Raw genomic sequence first — 15,105 nt, 5'->3', positions numbered from 1 at the left:
TGTCATATTGGTGTATTATCATTTGCTGTAGTGAAACTAATGTAGCTAGTTGCCAACAAGTGTACAAAACAATACTTGTGAAAAACTCCACAAACATGGTACATTTATGTTTTTGAGCAAGATAACTGACTAATAGATTCCACCAGAGTAATAGAAGCGCTTAAGACAGAGAATCACACATATTGATGTAAAGTTCTGGATCATTTTCAGACTCATAATAGGTGCTCTTCTCTCCATGTTGTCACAGTGCAGTAGTGTTTCTGTCAAGCGATACGTTCTTATGGTCGCTGCTCTGTGAGGTTGATATGCAGCTTGTGCAGCTGTTGTAAGAGTTTGGAGACGTCTTCAGCTGTTTCCTGTTTCTGTTTCACCATCTCCAGAAGTGTGTGGAGAACACTACTCTGCTGGGCTGGAGTGTTAATAACAGAAAACAGATGTCATTTGGTGAAATAACAGTTTAACAGGCCCACTAAATTAATGTTACAGGTTCAACATGTTCGATCTGTCAACAGCATCCGTGGAATAATGATGATTACCACAGAAAGTCATTGACAATTTAACAACAACAAAAATGGCACAAAAACACATCGAAATATATTTCCACTTCAAAAAATATATATATTTTAAGCACGATTTAAAATAAGCTTCACTTAACTTTAATAAGACGGGAAGAAAAATTATATTTCAGTGCTTTTGAGTTCTCGCATAACTTTTTTCGCTCACAAAACTTTTATGGTGGAAATAATGTGATGAGGTGGGAGGAAAAACTACACTCTAAAAAGTAATTCAACTTAAATAAAAGCATGGTTACAAGTTAACAATTCTAATGTAGTTTTAATTAAAGTTTTCTAAACATTATATAAACATTATATAATTAAACATTATTTTGAGGAGTTCTGTTGACACAATTATGTTGACCATTACATCAACTTAAAATCATCTGTAATTTAAACTAAAATGTCTGCATTGATTGGCTTATTTAAAACATTAGTTTGTAGTAACTTTATGAAATTGTCTTGATAACTCCGGAAATAGGCAGTGGATTTCTAGTTTCCAGCATTCTTTGCATAGGACTGGATAAGGATAATAAATGTTGAAATGAAGTGTTATTGTTAGACTTGTTAGTGTTTAATGTGGTTATGTTTGACATTTAAAAGAGTTTCTGTAATGTTGAAGATTTTGTGTTGAAGAGTAAATACTTGAAGGTAAACCCTACATCGACTCTATAAGCAATGACTGCGCTATATGACAGTGACAAGTAATATCTTACTAGCTCATTAGATATACAAAATTATAGTTAGCATGTGCTATGATAGCTGTTGGTTTGAACTGAATAGAGACGATTAATTAGTTACAAGGCTACAACTCAGGTAATTGGAGTGACTTAATTGTTTTGAGTAAACTTAAAAATGTGTGTTTATGTCTACAAATTATTAAGTTCCTCTAACTCAGTGTAGCTTGTTGGTTGAATTTATTTTCATTCAAAGTTGTCACAATTAAAAAAAATGTATGTAAACTGTTTTTTGCAGAGCCAACAAATTAATTTAAGTGCTTTTGTAAGCGAATGTAAAGTTTCTTGAGGGAACGCAATAGTTTTGTGAGAGAAAACAAAGTTTCTAGAGGGAACACTCTACTTTTGTGAAGAACGTACGGAGCCCCTATAGGGATATGGTGATGGGAAAATATGATGGGAGATGAAAAAAAAAAAAAAAACATATTTAAATGATTTTGCAATCTCTCGCAAAACGTATGCTTTCCCAAAATAAACGTTTGTTTGCGCAAAAAAAATTAGCTCAAAATGACATTCCGAATGAATGCAAAGTTCCTCGGGGAATGCAAAATATTAGCAAGAGAATGCAAAACACTGACAATTTCTTCAACCATCATATTTTTTTCTTCCATCACTATATCCTTAAGGGCTCTGTAAGAATGCAAAATTTCTCGAGGGAACAATACTTTTGCGAGAATGCATAAGAATTGAAATATAATTTTCCTCCCATCTCATTTTTTCCCATCATTGTGTCCTCTTAGGGGCTCTGTATAAGTCATCATTATTTTACAAAAGCTGTCAATGCAGCTTGACTCGCATTGAAGCCCAAATTTTATTTTTTTCAGTTTAACTTAAAACATTATTTTCATCTTTAACAAACCGATTTTCTCACCTAAAAAACTGAAGATAAGAATGAGAGTAAGGAGGAACGCAACGATGGCTGCGCATGCTAAGAAATAGTGTCGTCTAGTAGAAGTGCAAATGTCTTTCATTCGGCTCACTGGTTGACTTGTTTGATAGACAACAGCCTGATCTTGCATCTGAAGGTTCCCATTGGTGGAAGGAGGTGGTGGACGGGGTGGCTGAATACCTGACAGTGAGAGGTAGGTTTGAGATGTGTAAAAACCAATAAGGATTTTACAGTCTCTTACATGATGAAATACCTTTGCTGTGCTGTTCAGAGTGCGTGCGGTGCAGGTCATTGATGGAATCGACCGAATGGAGCTCAATCTCTGTCAGGTCTCGCTCGCTGACACGAACAAATGCTGGAGGAGGAGGAGGAGGAGACTTCATGATCGCTCCCACTACTGAGAAACAGAGAGAATGTAAACCTTATTTAAAGATTTAAAAATATTCAAAAATTTAAATTTAAATTTAAATTAATGGAAATTTTTTGAAGAATGTTAGTAACCAAACAGTTGACTGAAGCCATTGTCTTCCACAGTATTTTTTCCTACTATGGGAGTCAATGGCTTCCGTCAACAGTCTGGCCTACCAACATTCTTCAAAATAACTTTTCTTTTTTTCTCCAATAGAAGAAAGAAACCGATACAAGAATGGAATAATTTGAACAACATTTTCATTTTTGGGTGAACTATCCTTTTAATTGTAATGTTTGTGTGACTAATCCTCCTAATAACAACAACAACAAAAAATACATATTCCCATCCCTCGATGAATGAACACTAAATTAACTGTAATGCCATAAATAATAGTTAAAGTGTAGCTATATTTATGTTAAATATAGGCTTTTGCCTAGTGTGATGTTAGTGCTTTTCCTTTAACAGCGCATTTATCTCAAACATTTTACCAACTTTGCGCATGATTAAAATCCAGTCATGTCAAAGTGTTTAAAACCTGCTAACAGCAGTGATATGATCCCATATTTGATATTGGATAAACATAGACAGTTTGATAGGCTACTGTTCACACTTCACAGTGCCACTCAAAATAATTTTCAACAAACAAAGACAGTACATCTCATCCCATTATTCTAAACCAGCGGCTTTTTAAAATAGTTTTAGGAGATGAATATTGGCTAAATAGATTGAGCTCAGTGAGTTCATGTTAACTGTTTTATGTTCTCACTGGCCAAGATACGTATACAACTAATTTCTAATAATTTGAACACGGTAAACTGTTCTAGCTGTGCATGTGTAGACTTACCCTCAGAATGTCTTCTTTAAACGCTAGTAAACGCCTTTTCGTGGTTGCGTTGTTGACAAACACCAAAGAAAACGCAGAGAAAGCTGCTGTGATTCGGATAGTCTTCTTATGCGGTCTGAAACGATCCGAGTCCGTCTCGTCCGCCTGGCACCTCTACCCCTAAACACAGCGCAAAATCCCCAGACCCAAAATAGATACAGTCTCATGGAGGAGAAGATAGGCTATTTATAGATTTGGGGCCAAACAATCATTCAGTAACATGCGGACTGTGTGTATTTTGTGATAAAGGCCTAAAACTTTGATATTGGTTTTAGAAAAAAAATTATATGCAAGCTTAGCCTATGAATGTGTTTGTCCTATTCATTCTTCAATTAGTAGCTATTAGTAGAGTAGCTTACTTCAACATGGAAATCACTGTTTTACAAACTAAGCGAATTGGTTTTGTACGCTAGGGGACCGAGAACAGGTTGTTCTTCACGTCATATCACAGACAGATTCCCGAACGAATGTGATATGAGCCAGAAGAGCCAATGGGTGAAGCTTGACGTCCAGCCCCCCCCCCCCCCCCCCCTCGCTGGACATGGGTGGAGCTAGACGGTCCAATCACACCCTAACCTTATCATAACCAGCTAGGCCTAAGACATCACTTTGTAGTTTTTGGTTAAATGGCTAAAATATGGTTCAAGACACTTTCACGTTTTATTCTATGACATAAAATATATAGGTCTAAGCATTACCCCACTCGTGATTCTTTGAAGATGTTCCTTAAAAGTGGCTAAATGGGACTACAAAAGTTGTTGCAGGGAGATTAAATGTCATCACAATATAAAGGTGATAGTCCACTTATGCAGCCTTATTCTCATAATTGTGCTCTTATAATCTTAGTCTTGATTGGTGAGGTGACTGGTATAGGTAATAAAGATGGCCCCTGGCCTTCCTTATTTAATGGGACTAGACAACCTAAATAATCAAATTACACTTCAAATTATTTTTTATAAAGTTTTAATCACGTGTATCAGTTCAAGTGTTCATTTTTTAAATAAGTTTGTTTCAGTTAGTTATTTGATGCTTAAAAAAACAGGGGTGTGACATCAAGATTGACAGCTAAGACTGACAGCTTCTCTGAGCAACTTTGGGAGGAGATTGGAGCTTTAACTTTAATTTCTACATTTCACTACTGTTTATTTCATAAAAAGTTGTTGATTAGAAACATTTAAGTGCAATTTTATTGTTTATTTTGTCTCGCGTCTATTAAAAAACATGGAGGGGCAAAGTTTATGAGCTATACTGGGACCAACCACCTGGGGGCGATCGAGGCGCGGAGGGCAGGCTTCAGTTTTTGAGAGGACTGCTACCAGTGCTACAGGCTTGTGTCATATGCGGTCATACCCTTTTTTTTCTTTACAGTCTGGTCTTACCTGCACTTACTCCATTCATTAAATTCACAGAGGTTGAGCTGGACTAGAAAAGGATCTGTTACCCATGAGGTCCAGTCATTTAAATGGCTCTGCATGAGCACCACTTGTTCTGGTCAAATCAAGTGTAGACCGATCGTCGAACGAATTACTCCGAGAATGTTTAGTTGAAGAAGATAATTATGGTATATTATTATATTATGACATATAGTTTTGTTGTGATCCATATTATATGAAATAAGTCTATATGTTGCCATTTCTGTTTGTTTATGAAATATAAGGGGCCATCTTTTTGTCACTAATATTATATTTCTTAAAGCATTCTTATGGACTGTGGGAATTTCTCAACAGCACGTGTACGTCAGAATTCCAACTACATTTCCCAGGATTCTCTGAATTTATACGCTCCTTGTTTTGCAGTGAAAGCTGAATTACGAGAGAGAGTCGAGTTCAAACGAGCTGACAGTTCATCGTGAGATCGTGTTGCCTGCGCTGGGCTTTTGAAGAATTGGTGTGAAACTAAAAGAAACACAACATGCTTGTGCGGGCTTTTGCAAACGGACTCTGTAACCGACTTTCAAGGGAAACCACACGGATTGTCGGAGTAGGGGTAACGGGGCGGCAGGACAGACATGCTTCCACAGAGGTATGCACGGTACTGGGATGGGATAATCAACTTAAAAGTAAACCAAAGTTTTTGGAAAACCGTAAAAACACTAAATATAATTCCCTCCAAATTGTATAAAGGTGAATTCGCACGGTGTAAATCTTTTTTTTTTTTAATGATTTTGAATCCATTGCGTTTTAAGTGGTCTATTATGGCTCAGTGTCATTCATGCACGAGGAACACGGCATCTGCTGTGCTGTCCGTCCGCTCGAGCTGCTGCGCTAATTAAGAGCACGAGAGCGTCCGTCCATCCGTTCAAGGTCCTCGCGATTTGTGAATCACTGAAACTCACTGATGCATGCACTCCTAGTCAAATAGAGTCCCCACAGAGTGTTCACTTCTCTACTCTGTAGTTCACTTCACTTGGCATTTCCCCCATAATTCCATTCGGAACACACTGGAACGTCATCAAACGCAGACAATGAGTCGCTTAGTTGATTTTTTTTCTTCTTATTTCTGTATGACATGTACATTAACAGTGTAAAGCTAAAACTTATATAAATATATACGAAATTGTATATTTCATGCCCTGCTAATTTTTCATTCTTTTCCCACTATTCGTTTTGCCTTTGCTAGTTAATTTCCCATGGTGTGACATCAATTAACTACATGTATAATAATTGCAGTAATTACCTTTTTAAAAATAAACGGAAAATCACAGATGACAGTTATTTTGACCTTCTAAACACGGTGTGTGAAACCTAAAGTAATAAAGATAAAGTCTCAAACACATTCTCTCAGTAGATCAGATAGCGACTTAGCATTATAGTCTGTCATTTAGACTACTTAGTTGACTTTGGACTGGTTTCGTAAATGGTAAATACCTAATGTGGCCTAATGTGAGGTGACAGAAGTCAAAGGTCACAGTACCATAAGCTGATTTAGTATCATGCACAGGATCTTATTTATTGTGTAATTAAATTATTAAACCCTCAAACATGCTGGACAACATACAGTAAGATAACATGGACATTTCTTTTTTTTAAAATAAACTATAAATATCATACTTTAGAATTATTATTATATAAACATTAACTTTACCCCACAGGATTTATTTGCACAGATTTTTCTCTGTATCTAGGTGGTGCTCAAGAAGACCCCGCTATATGATTTCCACAGGGCTCAGGGTGGTAAGATGGTGGAGTTTGCGGGATGGAGTATGCCTGTGCAATACAAAGACAGCCACATTAACTCGCATATGCACACTCGCCAGCACTGCTCCATCTTCGATGTCAGTCACATGCTGCAGGTCTGTGTGTAGACATTCAGAGTACTGCCTTTGTAGGTGTATGTAGACCAATCCATGTGAATTATTATTTTTTGATCCAATGCTGATTTTAATAATCTAATAAATAATTATGTAATATAAAAATGTATCTGTTTAAACGTAATTTTCCTGACAATATTGAATATTCAGTATCTAGAGGTAATAGTGTGAAGTGTATCTGAATGTGTCTAATTTGTTGTTTTCTCCTCACAGACTAAAGTCTATGGCAGAGACAGGGTGACGTTCATAGAGTCTCTGATTGTTGGAGACATTGCTGAACTAAAAGACAACCAGGTATGATGCAAACAGTGTTAATAACCGCAAACTTAGTCACCAACAAATATATATATATATATCACACATCATAATTTTTTTCAGCTGAATGTACCCTTGTAATCTTTAACCAAAACACTTCCCCTCACTCTTGCAACTCCATCTCTTCCAGGGTTTCTGTAGATTTTTTTATAAAGGTCTTAAATCTGGGGATGGTTGCATAAACATAGCCATTATGTTAAGACAGGGTCTTAAGTTCTAGTATGACCCACTAGTAGTTAGTCAAAGGTAGTCAGTCTATCTTACTTTTCAGTATCAATCTACTTTTTTATGTAACTGATCAAAAAAAAGAAAAAATTGGGATGTCTAACTTGTAAGACTATTATTATCGGATTATGCAAACAAAAGTTCTAAATGCAAAAATAATCATCATCATTAGTATTTTTGTCTAGCCTGACTAGCCAGACCCACATCAAGATGTTTGGTCTGGAAACTCACCATAGACAGGGCTCAATCCGAGGGGCAGGATAAACGGTTGTCTTTCAAACTCCCTCTGCATGCGATAGGATAGTGCTACAACCAACCAGAGCAACGAAGGTGATACAGAGCTTGTTGTTGATAGATTAAACATTCACCGTATCCGGTCGGCTAAACTCCGAACACATCTTCCCTTTTTAAGAATGACTTCAGTGCCGTTCTTTTCTCAGAGAAAAGCTTAACTCCAAGTCTTCCGCCAGTTTCTGTGTTTACTAGAAGCATAACTCGGCCGTCGTCATTATGGCCCCGCCCGCCCACTCTATACACGATGTGATTGGCCCGTCCAGATTGAGAGGAATACAGCTCAGAAGGGTATTGAGAGTTCCTAGACAACACTTGCGGGCAGATTAAATTTGCTGCCTCTAGGGTGCGTCTAGATTTCTAGGCTAATTTTTGTCCTGTTTTCCGATACAAATATCTAAACATCTTTTATACATTTACTTTAGAAGCAAATGTAAAATGAAGAACAAAATGAAGTCCTTTATGCTTAAAAACAAGAACAAATATCTGTCTATAAGTTATGAAAATGTCCCTTTGAATTACGCAAGGCAAGTTTATTTATATAGCACATTTCATACACAATGGCAATTCAAAGTGCTTTACATAGAAAGGAATTAAAATAGGGATAAAAAATGCATGAGAAAAATAATACAATGTAAAGAGAATTACAAATAATAAAATGATGATAACCAAAGAAAAGAACAAAGGTAAACTAAAACAGTTATAAAAAGAATTTTAAAAATGATGCATAGATAAGGTGCTATCATTCGGACGTGCAATGGCACAGTGCTCATTCAGTAAATGCACAGCTAAACAGATGTGTTTTGAGTCTGCATTTGAATGTGGCTACTGTTGGAGCACATCTGATCTGTTCAGGAAGCTGGTTCCAACTATGGCTGGCATAATAGCTAAAAGCAGACTCTCCTTGCTTTGAGTGAACTCTTGGTACTTCTAACTGAATTAAGTTGATTTTTGACAGATTATTGGCAAATATTTGTTCTTTGTTGAAGTATAAGCTCACTTAATTTTAGTCAATTGCACTGGAAAACAAGCTATAAAAAACTCTGAGAAAGAACATCACTTTTTTGTGTGATCAGAAGTTAAGTCTATGCTAGTGGTTGAGATCATTGGTATTAATTTATTTGTAAAATTAATTAAAAAGCAATGGATATCTGTTGGAAGTTGGATTTTCAAACTCAAACTTCAAACTTCAAACTCAAACTCATTGCCCCAGTTTTGTCTCAAGAAGTATGCCAGTTGTGTTTTTTTCTTTCTGAGGCATGTTTATAAAAGCTACTTAAATGTCCTAATTTAACTAAGGCTTAATCCTGGTTTAGTCTAAGCCCTGTCTGTGAAACCGGGCCATTGTGCTTCTCCCTAGGCTTAGACATTTACATTTAAAGAACATATTTGACGTATTGTTTTCCCCACAATATATATTTCTTACAACTTCTTTACTTGGTCTTAAAAAGGACTTGGAAAAGTCTTCAATTTACCTCTATAAAACCTCCAGAAACCCTGCTCTTCTCTTCATGACGTTTTTAGGCACAAATGCGGGGAAATCTGTCACTTACATGAGATTGCATAAATAGCAAATTACAACTATCCAATCAATTCCCGACAGACAAAATTAAGTCCTCTCTACATTTTTTTCTTGTTTGAGAATCCATTTCACTTAGATATACACTGTAATAGGGAAGAAAATACTGTAGCAATTTCCTTTTCATGCCGACTTTAAAATTAATATTTTGGATGACTAACCCATTTTATTCTAGGGCACTCTCTCCCTCTTCACAAACACTAAAGGAGGAATCATGGATGATCTGATTGTGACTAAGACAGATCAGGAGTACCTGTATGTTGTCTCCAATGCTGGTTGTGCAGACAAAGACTCTGCTCATATGCAGGCTAGTAACAGTTAATACAAATTAAATATGCTCATCATAATTCAATTATGATTGGTTGATCATGTATGAAATGTATTTATAAAGAGTGTGAAAATGTAATGTAGATATTGCAAAGATGATATTAACCTTAAACACCACAAGAGGGCATCCAATTTCCTTAACATATTTAATTTCCAGTTTTCCAGAATCTGATTCTTCAATATAGTAATGTATTTTAATGTAATGTTTAACGTTTATGGATGAGTAGTTAAGTGCATGCATTTATGTCTGAAAAAGTTTGTGTTTGTTTGTAGGCCAGACTGCAGGAGTTTAAATCAGCAGGTTATGATGTACATTTGGAGTTCATGGAAGAAAGTCTCATCGCTCTGCAGGGTAAGTAGGGGGTCTGTGATTTACTTGGATGGTAATACTGCCCACATTCCTGCTTTATACTTGTGATGTGTGTTATTTAAATGCATTATGTACATTGTCAGGCATTCGATTGATTGTATGTTTTTTTTCCCTGTGTATGCAGGCCCATCAATGGCACAGGTTCTGCAGAAAGGTGTGGGTGATGACCTCAGGAAGTTGACCTTTATGACCAGTGTTTGGACCCCAGTGTTTGGCATCCAGGGATGCAGGGTCACACGCTGTGGATATACAGGGGAGGATGGAGTTGAGGTGTGTGTGATCTGATTGTAATGCAACTATCCTGATATTATTTACTACCATTAAGAAGTTTGTTGTCAGTAACATTAATATATATAATATCATGGCTTCCACAAACATTTTAAGCAGCAACTGTTTTCAACATTGATGATAAGAAATGTTACTCTTTCAATGTCAACTGTTTTCTGAAGGATTATGTATTCTAAAGGATCATTTATTAAAATAGGAAGATAAATATTTTGAATTATTTTTAACTGTTTTACTGTATTTCGATCAAATAAATGGATTAGAAATTACAAATGGAGGCAACAATATTTGTCCCCCACTATAAGAACTATTAGATCTGATCAAAATCATCTAACATAAAATTAACTTAAAATAAGTACCTAGCTTTAAACACTTTTATAGGGAGGTTGGTTTGTTTTTAATTTTTGTGGCATTCATGTAAAGTGTAATTTCTTGTCTGTACGCATTATTCATTCAGATATCAGTGCCACCTGGAGATGTTGTCTCTCTGACTGAAAAGCTGTTAGCCAATAGTGAGGTGAAACTCGCTGGTCTCGGTGCCAGAGATAGTCTCAGGCTGGAGGCAGGACTTTGTCTCTATGGCAATGACATTGATGAGACCACCACTCCTGTGGAAGCAAGTCTTGTCTGGACTATAGGTGCGTCTATAGACTTTTATTTTCACTTCTCATGAAAGTATATTGGGTGTTAATCTATTTGTTTGTGTTAAGGTAAGCGCCGACGACAGGCAGAAGATTTCCCCGGTGCTGACATTATTGTTCCACAAATAAAGGCAAAGACTCAGAGAAAGAGAGTGGGACTGATCTCCACTGGACCACCTGTCAGACAACACACACCCATCCTGTCATCTGATGGCAGGGTTATAGGTAACCAATACATTTGTGTTTAAAGTGCCACTGTTATGCTTTTGCAGATATTACCTTTCATGTAGTGTGTAATTCACACTGTTTGTGAATGTAAAAGGTCTGCAAAGTTTCAAAAATCAAAGTTAATGTCTCCCAAAAGGAAGAACAAAAGCAAATCCAGCTCTTGAATTGATTCAAGAGCAAATCCACTCGAGACTCGCGAATCTTGTCCCAAATATAGCAGGCTTCATTCAGTGATTGAAACAAATATTATTTATATTAATTTAAGTTTTACAGCTTATTGAGTGCTCCGAGTGAGCTGTGCTGTGCTAAACATGAAACTTTCCACTGACATGGTAAATAATCACACCAGTGAAAGCAGTGCATTTATCCTTTATTCATGCAATATCTCTTCAGTCAGTAGTACAGTAGCCCTACATTTTAGTAACGTTTCTGTTTAACGTTAAAGGTGCACTATGCAACTTTCCGTCCACTGGAGGGCGCCTATTCAAAACATGCGTAGTTTGATGACGCAAAGTGTGAGTGCAGCATCTTGGGACATGTGGTCTTCTCATCACAGCCGGTGGAAAATAGGACTCTGGCAGAAATCACGTTCATGCATGCGGTTATTAACGTTACTGTAGTGTAAAGCAGAGCAGGACCGAGTGTTGTGGAGCTGAGCACAGCTGCTGGAGAGATTGTTAAACAAATACCCGCCTCGCGAATACCGGGACTTTTATCATGACGGGACGGGACACAGTCGCCGGGCGCCTGCACAGATCCGCTCCTCCGGTTATGATTTTGAGGTAATGCAGCTCTGTTTATCATATTAGATACATTTAAGTGTGTTTAAAACGATTTTATGATGTTACTCCGTGCGGTCACTTGTTCACACTGCTAAGAGTAAAGCGCTCCTGCCAAATAAAAGCCGAAACCGAGGGTAACACAGATATGACGCAATTGACAGGCGACTCCCTCAAATGCAATGCTGAAACGTCCCGGTCCTCAGTTAAAATAGCAATTTTCTCACAATTTACAAATAGTTGGAAACATTTGGGATATTGCAGGCACTCAACTGAACAAAATATATAACACCGGCCTAGTGGTTTTTGGATATTTTACTGCAAAAATACTACATAGTGCACCTTTAAATAAAATGAGGCATGATATGCTAACTGTATCTTACATAGCTTGCAAATAACTTTATCTCGCGGCTCAACAATTTTGCCTCCTACCGTCCAAAATCCAACGTACTTCCAGACATGGCTTTTTATATTATGGAGTTAAAATCTCTTCCTCTGCTGCGGTTGAGTTGGGCTCTGCACTTTCTGCCATCTTCCCTGCGAGACGCGTCCACTTTCAGCAGTGACAGTGCGTGCGTTTCAGCAGTGCGACTCCTGCTGTGGCCTGTCCCTAAACCCTCGGGCGCGCACCCACTCACAAAGCAGACAGCTACACCTCTACTACCGCAGCGGGGGATTTTTTTCCGCGTTTATTTTTTTTTAAATTTGATTATTAATTTTCACCTTCGAAATTTGTTTTTTAAAAACTATTCGAATATATATTCGAATTTAGAATATTCGTTGACAACCCTAGTGGGAAAAGAGGTGATTCTACCAGAGGTGGACAGTAACTAAATACATTTACTTGAGTACTGTACTTAAGTACACTTTTTGAGTATCTGTACTTCACTGGAGTATTATTTTTTCTGGAAACTTATGACTTTTACTTCACTACATTTTAAATACATATCGTACTTTTTACTCCACTACATTTCTATCAAGGTCAAAAGTTGTTTCTGTTGCAGCTCGGAAAGTCAGTGGATGATTTTTTCCTTCTTTAAAAGGTTTTTTGTTGTTGTTGTTTCAGACCATCTATCAGGAATCACTCTTACATTTTACATTTAATCATTTAGCAGACGCTTTTATCCAAAGCGACTTACAAAAAAGGGGAGAGCAATAGAAGCAACGAAACAAACAAGGCCAACAACCTGTAAGAGCTGTAAGAAGTCTCAATTAATTAGCACAGTACACATTTTTTTTTTTTTTTACTCTTATAGTCATATACATTTCCCCAACTTTTTTTGAACACTGATCAGTTCATAGCATATAACATTATACATTGTGTCAGTTCTGCTTTTTTCATAAAGCCTTGCTATTGTATGAGCTCTCAAACTATTTTTCTCTCTCGCGTGGACAACGCGAATGCTCGTATGGTTGTGGCTTGCAGCTTGTGAGAAGAAATACCTCCCGACCTCACAATAATTTTTAAACATGAGTCGGCCCAATTTTCACCAGCGTATGGCTGTCCCCTACTGTCCCCATGATTGTCCCCAAATCATGCACAACCTCGTCACATAGGCTAGATCTATGAGTATTATTAGGCTATAGTAGCTCAGTGGCTACAACCATACACTCACACGCGCCCTCTCTCTCCCTCTCTGATTGTTTCTGTTGAAAGGAATGGCTGCTGTTCTCTGCTTTTCAACAAATAAATTGCACACAAATCATTTTTCTTTATTGTTTCTATCTAAATCTATAGCAAGAACATGGAAAGCTCCAGTCTCTGTGATTAATGAGAGAGCTGTGATTGCCACTGGCTGCTGTGATGCGATTATCAAGTTAACTGATTGATAGCATGTGCAATATCTCACGACCTCCGGAGTGTCGAATTCGCACAGTGTACGTCCACCTTAAGTTGAACAAGAAAGGCGGTCTGGCGGCAGCTAGATTACTTTATAACGTGTTAAATATGGATATATTTTCTTACACAAATGCATTGCTTCGCTTCAGAAGGCCTTTATTAACCCCCTGGAGTCGCGTGGATTACTTTTATAATGGATGGATACATGTTTTTTGGGATTCAAATACACCTAGGATGGTTAAGTTTACTCGCCTTGAGGGTGAATAAATCATGGGCTAATTTTCATCTTTAGCTGAACTATCCCTTTTAAAAATAGCATAATTGGGACAAAAGAATAGTTCAAAATCATCATTTACTTACCCTCATGCCTCATGCCCAAACCTGAATGATGTTATTCCCTGCCCTCTTTATTTCAGGTGAGGTCACCAGTGGATGTCCCTCCCCCTGCCTCAAACAAAACATTGCCATGGGCTATGTGGAAGCTGGCTTCAGTAAAGTGGGCACATCAATCCAGGTGGAAGTGAGGAAAAAAGCAGTGCCAGCTGTGGTCAGCAAGATGCCATTCGTGCCCACCAAGTACTACATGGGCCAGTAGACCTACTGATCATAAACCCTTCTGTGTTTAAGAGGGGGTCTGTCGTAGATCTGTCTGGAAGTATTTAGCACTGGATTACCACTGGAATGGAAACCAATATTAGAGATTATGTAAAGCCTGAGACACATGTCAACATTAAGCATTCCATAATGCAAACACAAATGCAAACTTTAAACACTTTCACAATTTACTTTTGTGTAATTGTAAGTAAATTACATTCCAGAACATTTTGCAATAATTTGAAATAACATTTGGCCACTGCACTAGGAATTCAAATCAAATGGACATTTAGGACGTGGGATAGGATCACTGTGTGCGCACATGTGTCTAACATAGAGCACTTAAAGTGTGGGAAGGTGAAATCTGTTCTAAAGACTACTCTGTAAGATTAATTTAAAATGTTGTTACCTATCTGGTTTATTTTATTACAGTGTACTTCTTTTTAGCATCACAGTGATGACAATGATACGATCTTTAACAAAGTTAGTCTGAATGAGATTTATATTAAAAAGTGCCTAATTTCTAATGACTAGTTTATAATGCTGTAGTAATTATCTCATCATCTGTTAACTTTAGACCACATCACTGTGAAACCTTTCTGTCTGAAAGAACATTTACATTTTTGTATCTTTTTGGGATGTGATTATATAATTAAATTTGATTTTATATAATTGTATAAACCTTTACTTGATAGGTGATAGTGGTAATTTTTTTATTTATTTTTAATACACAAAGAGCGTTCCTTAGCAGCCAGTGAACAATTTGGTGGGATTTATACTGTGGGCTGTGATTTTAAATAAGTGTATATAAAGTGTATATATTTTAGATGTGGGTTATATTTGCAG

At 37.1% G+C, this 15,105-nt stretch overlaps 2 protein-coding genes across 3 annotated transcripts; one reads left to right on the top strand and one right to left on the bottom strand.

Annotated features, from left to right (window-relative positions):
• si:dkey-20d21.12 (uncharacterized protein LOC556245 homolog) lies at positions 1-3,941 on the bottom strand. 2 transcript variants are annotated; one of them, XM_067413678.1, is made up of 5 exons: positions 3,835-3,935; positions 3,437-3,595; positions 2,434-2,577; positions 2,163-2,360; positions 1-409 (listed from the first exon to the last, which is right to left on the bottom strand). In XM_067413678.1, the coding sequence occupies exons 3-5, from the start codon at positions 2,561-2,563 to the stop codon at positions 279-281; spliced, it is 459 nt and encodes a 152-aa protein (XP_067269779.1). In that variant the 5' UTR covers positions 2,564-2,577; positions 3,437-3,595; positions 3,835-3,935; the 3' UTR covers positions 1-278. The 2 variants fall into 2 exon arrangements, with proteins under 2 accessions (XP_067269779.1, XP_067269780.1); XM_067413679.1 differs by having other exon boundaries at positions 2,434-2,574; positions 3,437-3,941.
• Positions 3,942-4,851: 910 nt separating this feature from the next.
• amt (aminomethyltransferase) lies at positions 4,852-14,956 on the top strand. Its single transcript, XM_067413677.1, has 10 exons — positions 4,852-5,036; positions 5,272-5,497; positions 6,600-6,767; positions 6,999-7,079; positions 9,371-9,502; positions 9,796-9,874; positions 10,017-10,162; positions 10,635-10,815; positions 10,888-11,043; positions 14,082-14,956. The coding sequence occupies exons 2-10, from the start codon at positions 5,387-5,389 to the stop codon at positions 14,258-14,260; spliced, it is 1,233 nt and encodes a 410-aa protein (XP_067269778.1). The 5' UTR covers positions 4,852-5,036; positions 5,272-5,386; the 3' UTR covers positions 14,261-14,956.
• Positions 14,957-15,105: the final 149 nt, after the last annotated feature.

The sequence above is a fragment of the Pseudorasbora parva genome, chromosome 13 (assembly GCF_024679245.1).
Source record: "Pseudorasbora parva isolate DD20220531a chromosome 13, ASM2467924v1, whole genome shotgun sequence".
Classification (NCBI taxonomy): domain Eukaryota; kingdom Metazoa; phylum Chordata; class Actinopteri; order Cypriniformes; family Gobionidae; genus Pseudorasbora; species Pseudorasbora parva.
Note: the sequence above shows the minus strand (reverse complement) of the source record. Positions and strands in the feature narration are given on the sequence as shown.

What these genes read in the sequence shown, in the direction of transcription:
- si:dkey-20d21.12 (XM_067413679.1), bottom strand. Translation starts at nt 2,563, where the DNA reads ATGAAGTCTCCTCCTCCTCCTCCTCCAGCATTTGTTCGTGTCAGCGAG. An exon ending in CTCTGAACAGCACAGCAAAG is followed by an intron (nt 2,361 to 2,433) that starts GTATTTCATCAT and finishes TCTCACTGTCAG; the next exon opens with GTATTCAGCCACCCCGTCCA. An exon ending in TCTTATCTTCAGTTTTTTAG is followed by an intron (nt 410 to 2,162) that starts GTGAGAAAATCG and finishes TTAACACTCCAG; the next exon opens with CCCAGCAGAGTAGTGTTCTC.
- amt (XM_067413677.1), top strand. Translation starts at nt 5,387, where the DNA reads ATGCTTGTGCGGGCTTTTGCAAACGGACTCTGTAACCGACTTTCAAGG. An exon ending in ATGTCAGTCACATGCTGCAG is followed by an intron (nt 6,768 to 6,998) that starts GTCTGTGTGTAG and finishes TTCTCCTCACAG; the next exon opens with ACTAAAGTCTATGGCAGAGA. An exon ending in CAGGGGAGGATGGAGTTGAG is followed by an intron (nt 10,163 to 10,634) that starts GTGTGTGTGATC and finishes TTATTCATTCAG; the next exon opens with ATATCAGTGCCACCTGGAGA.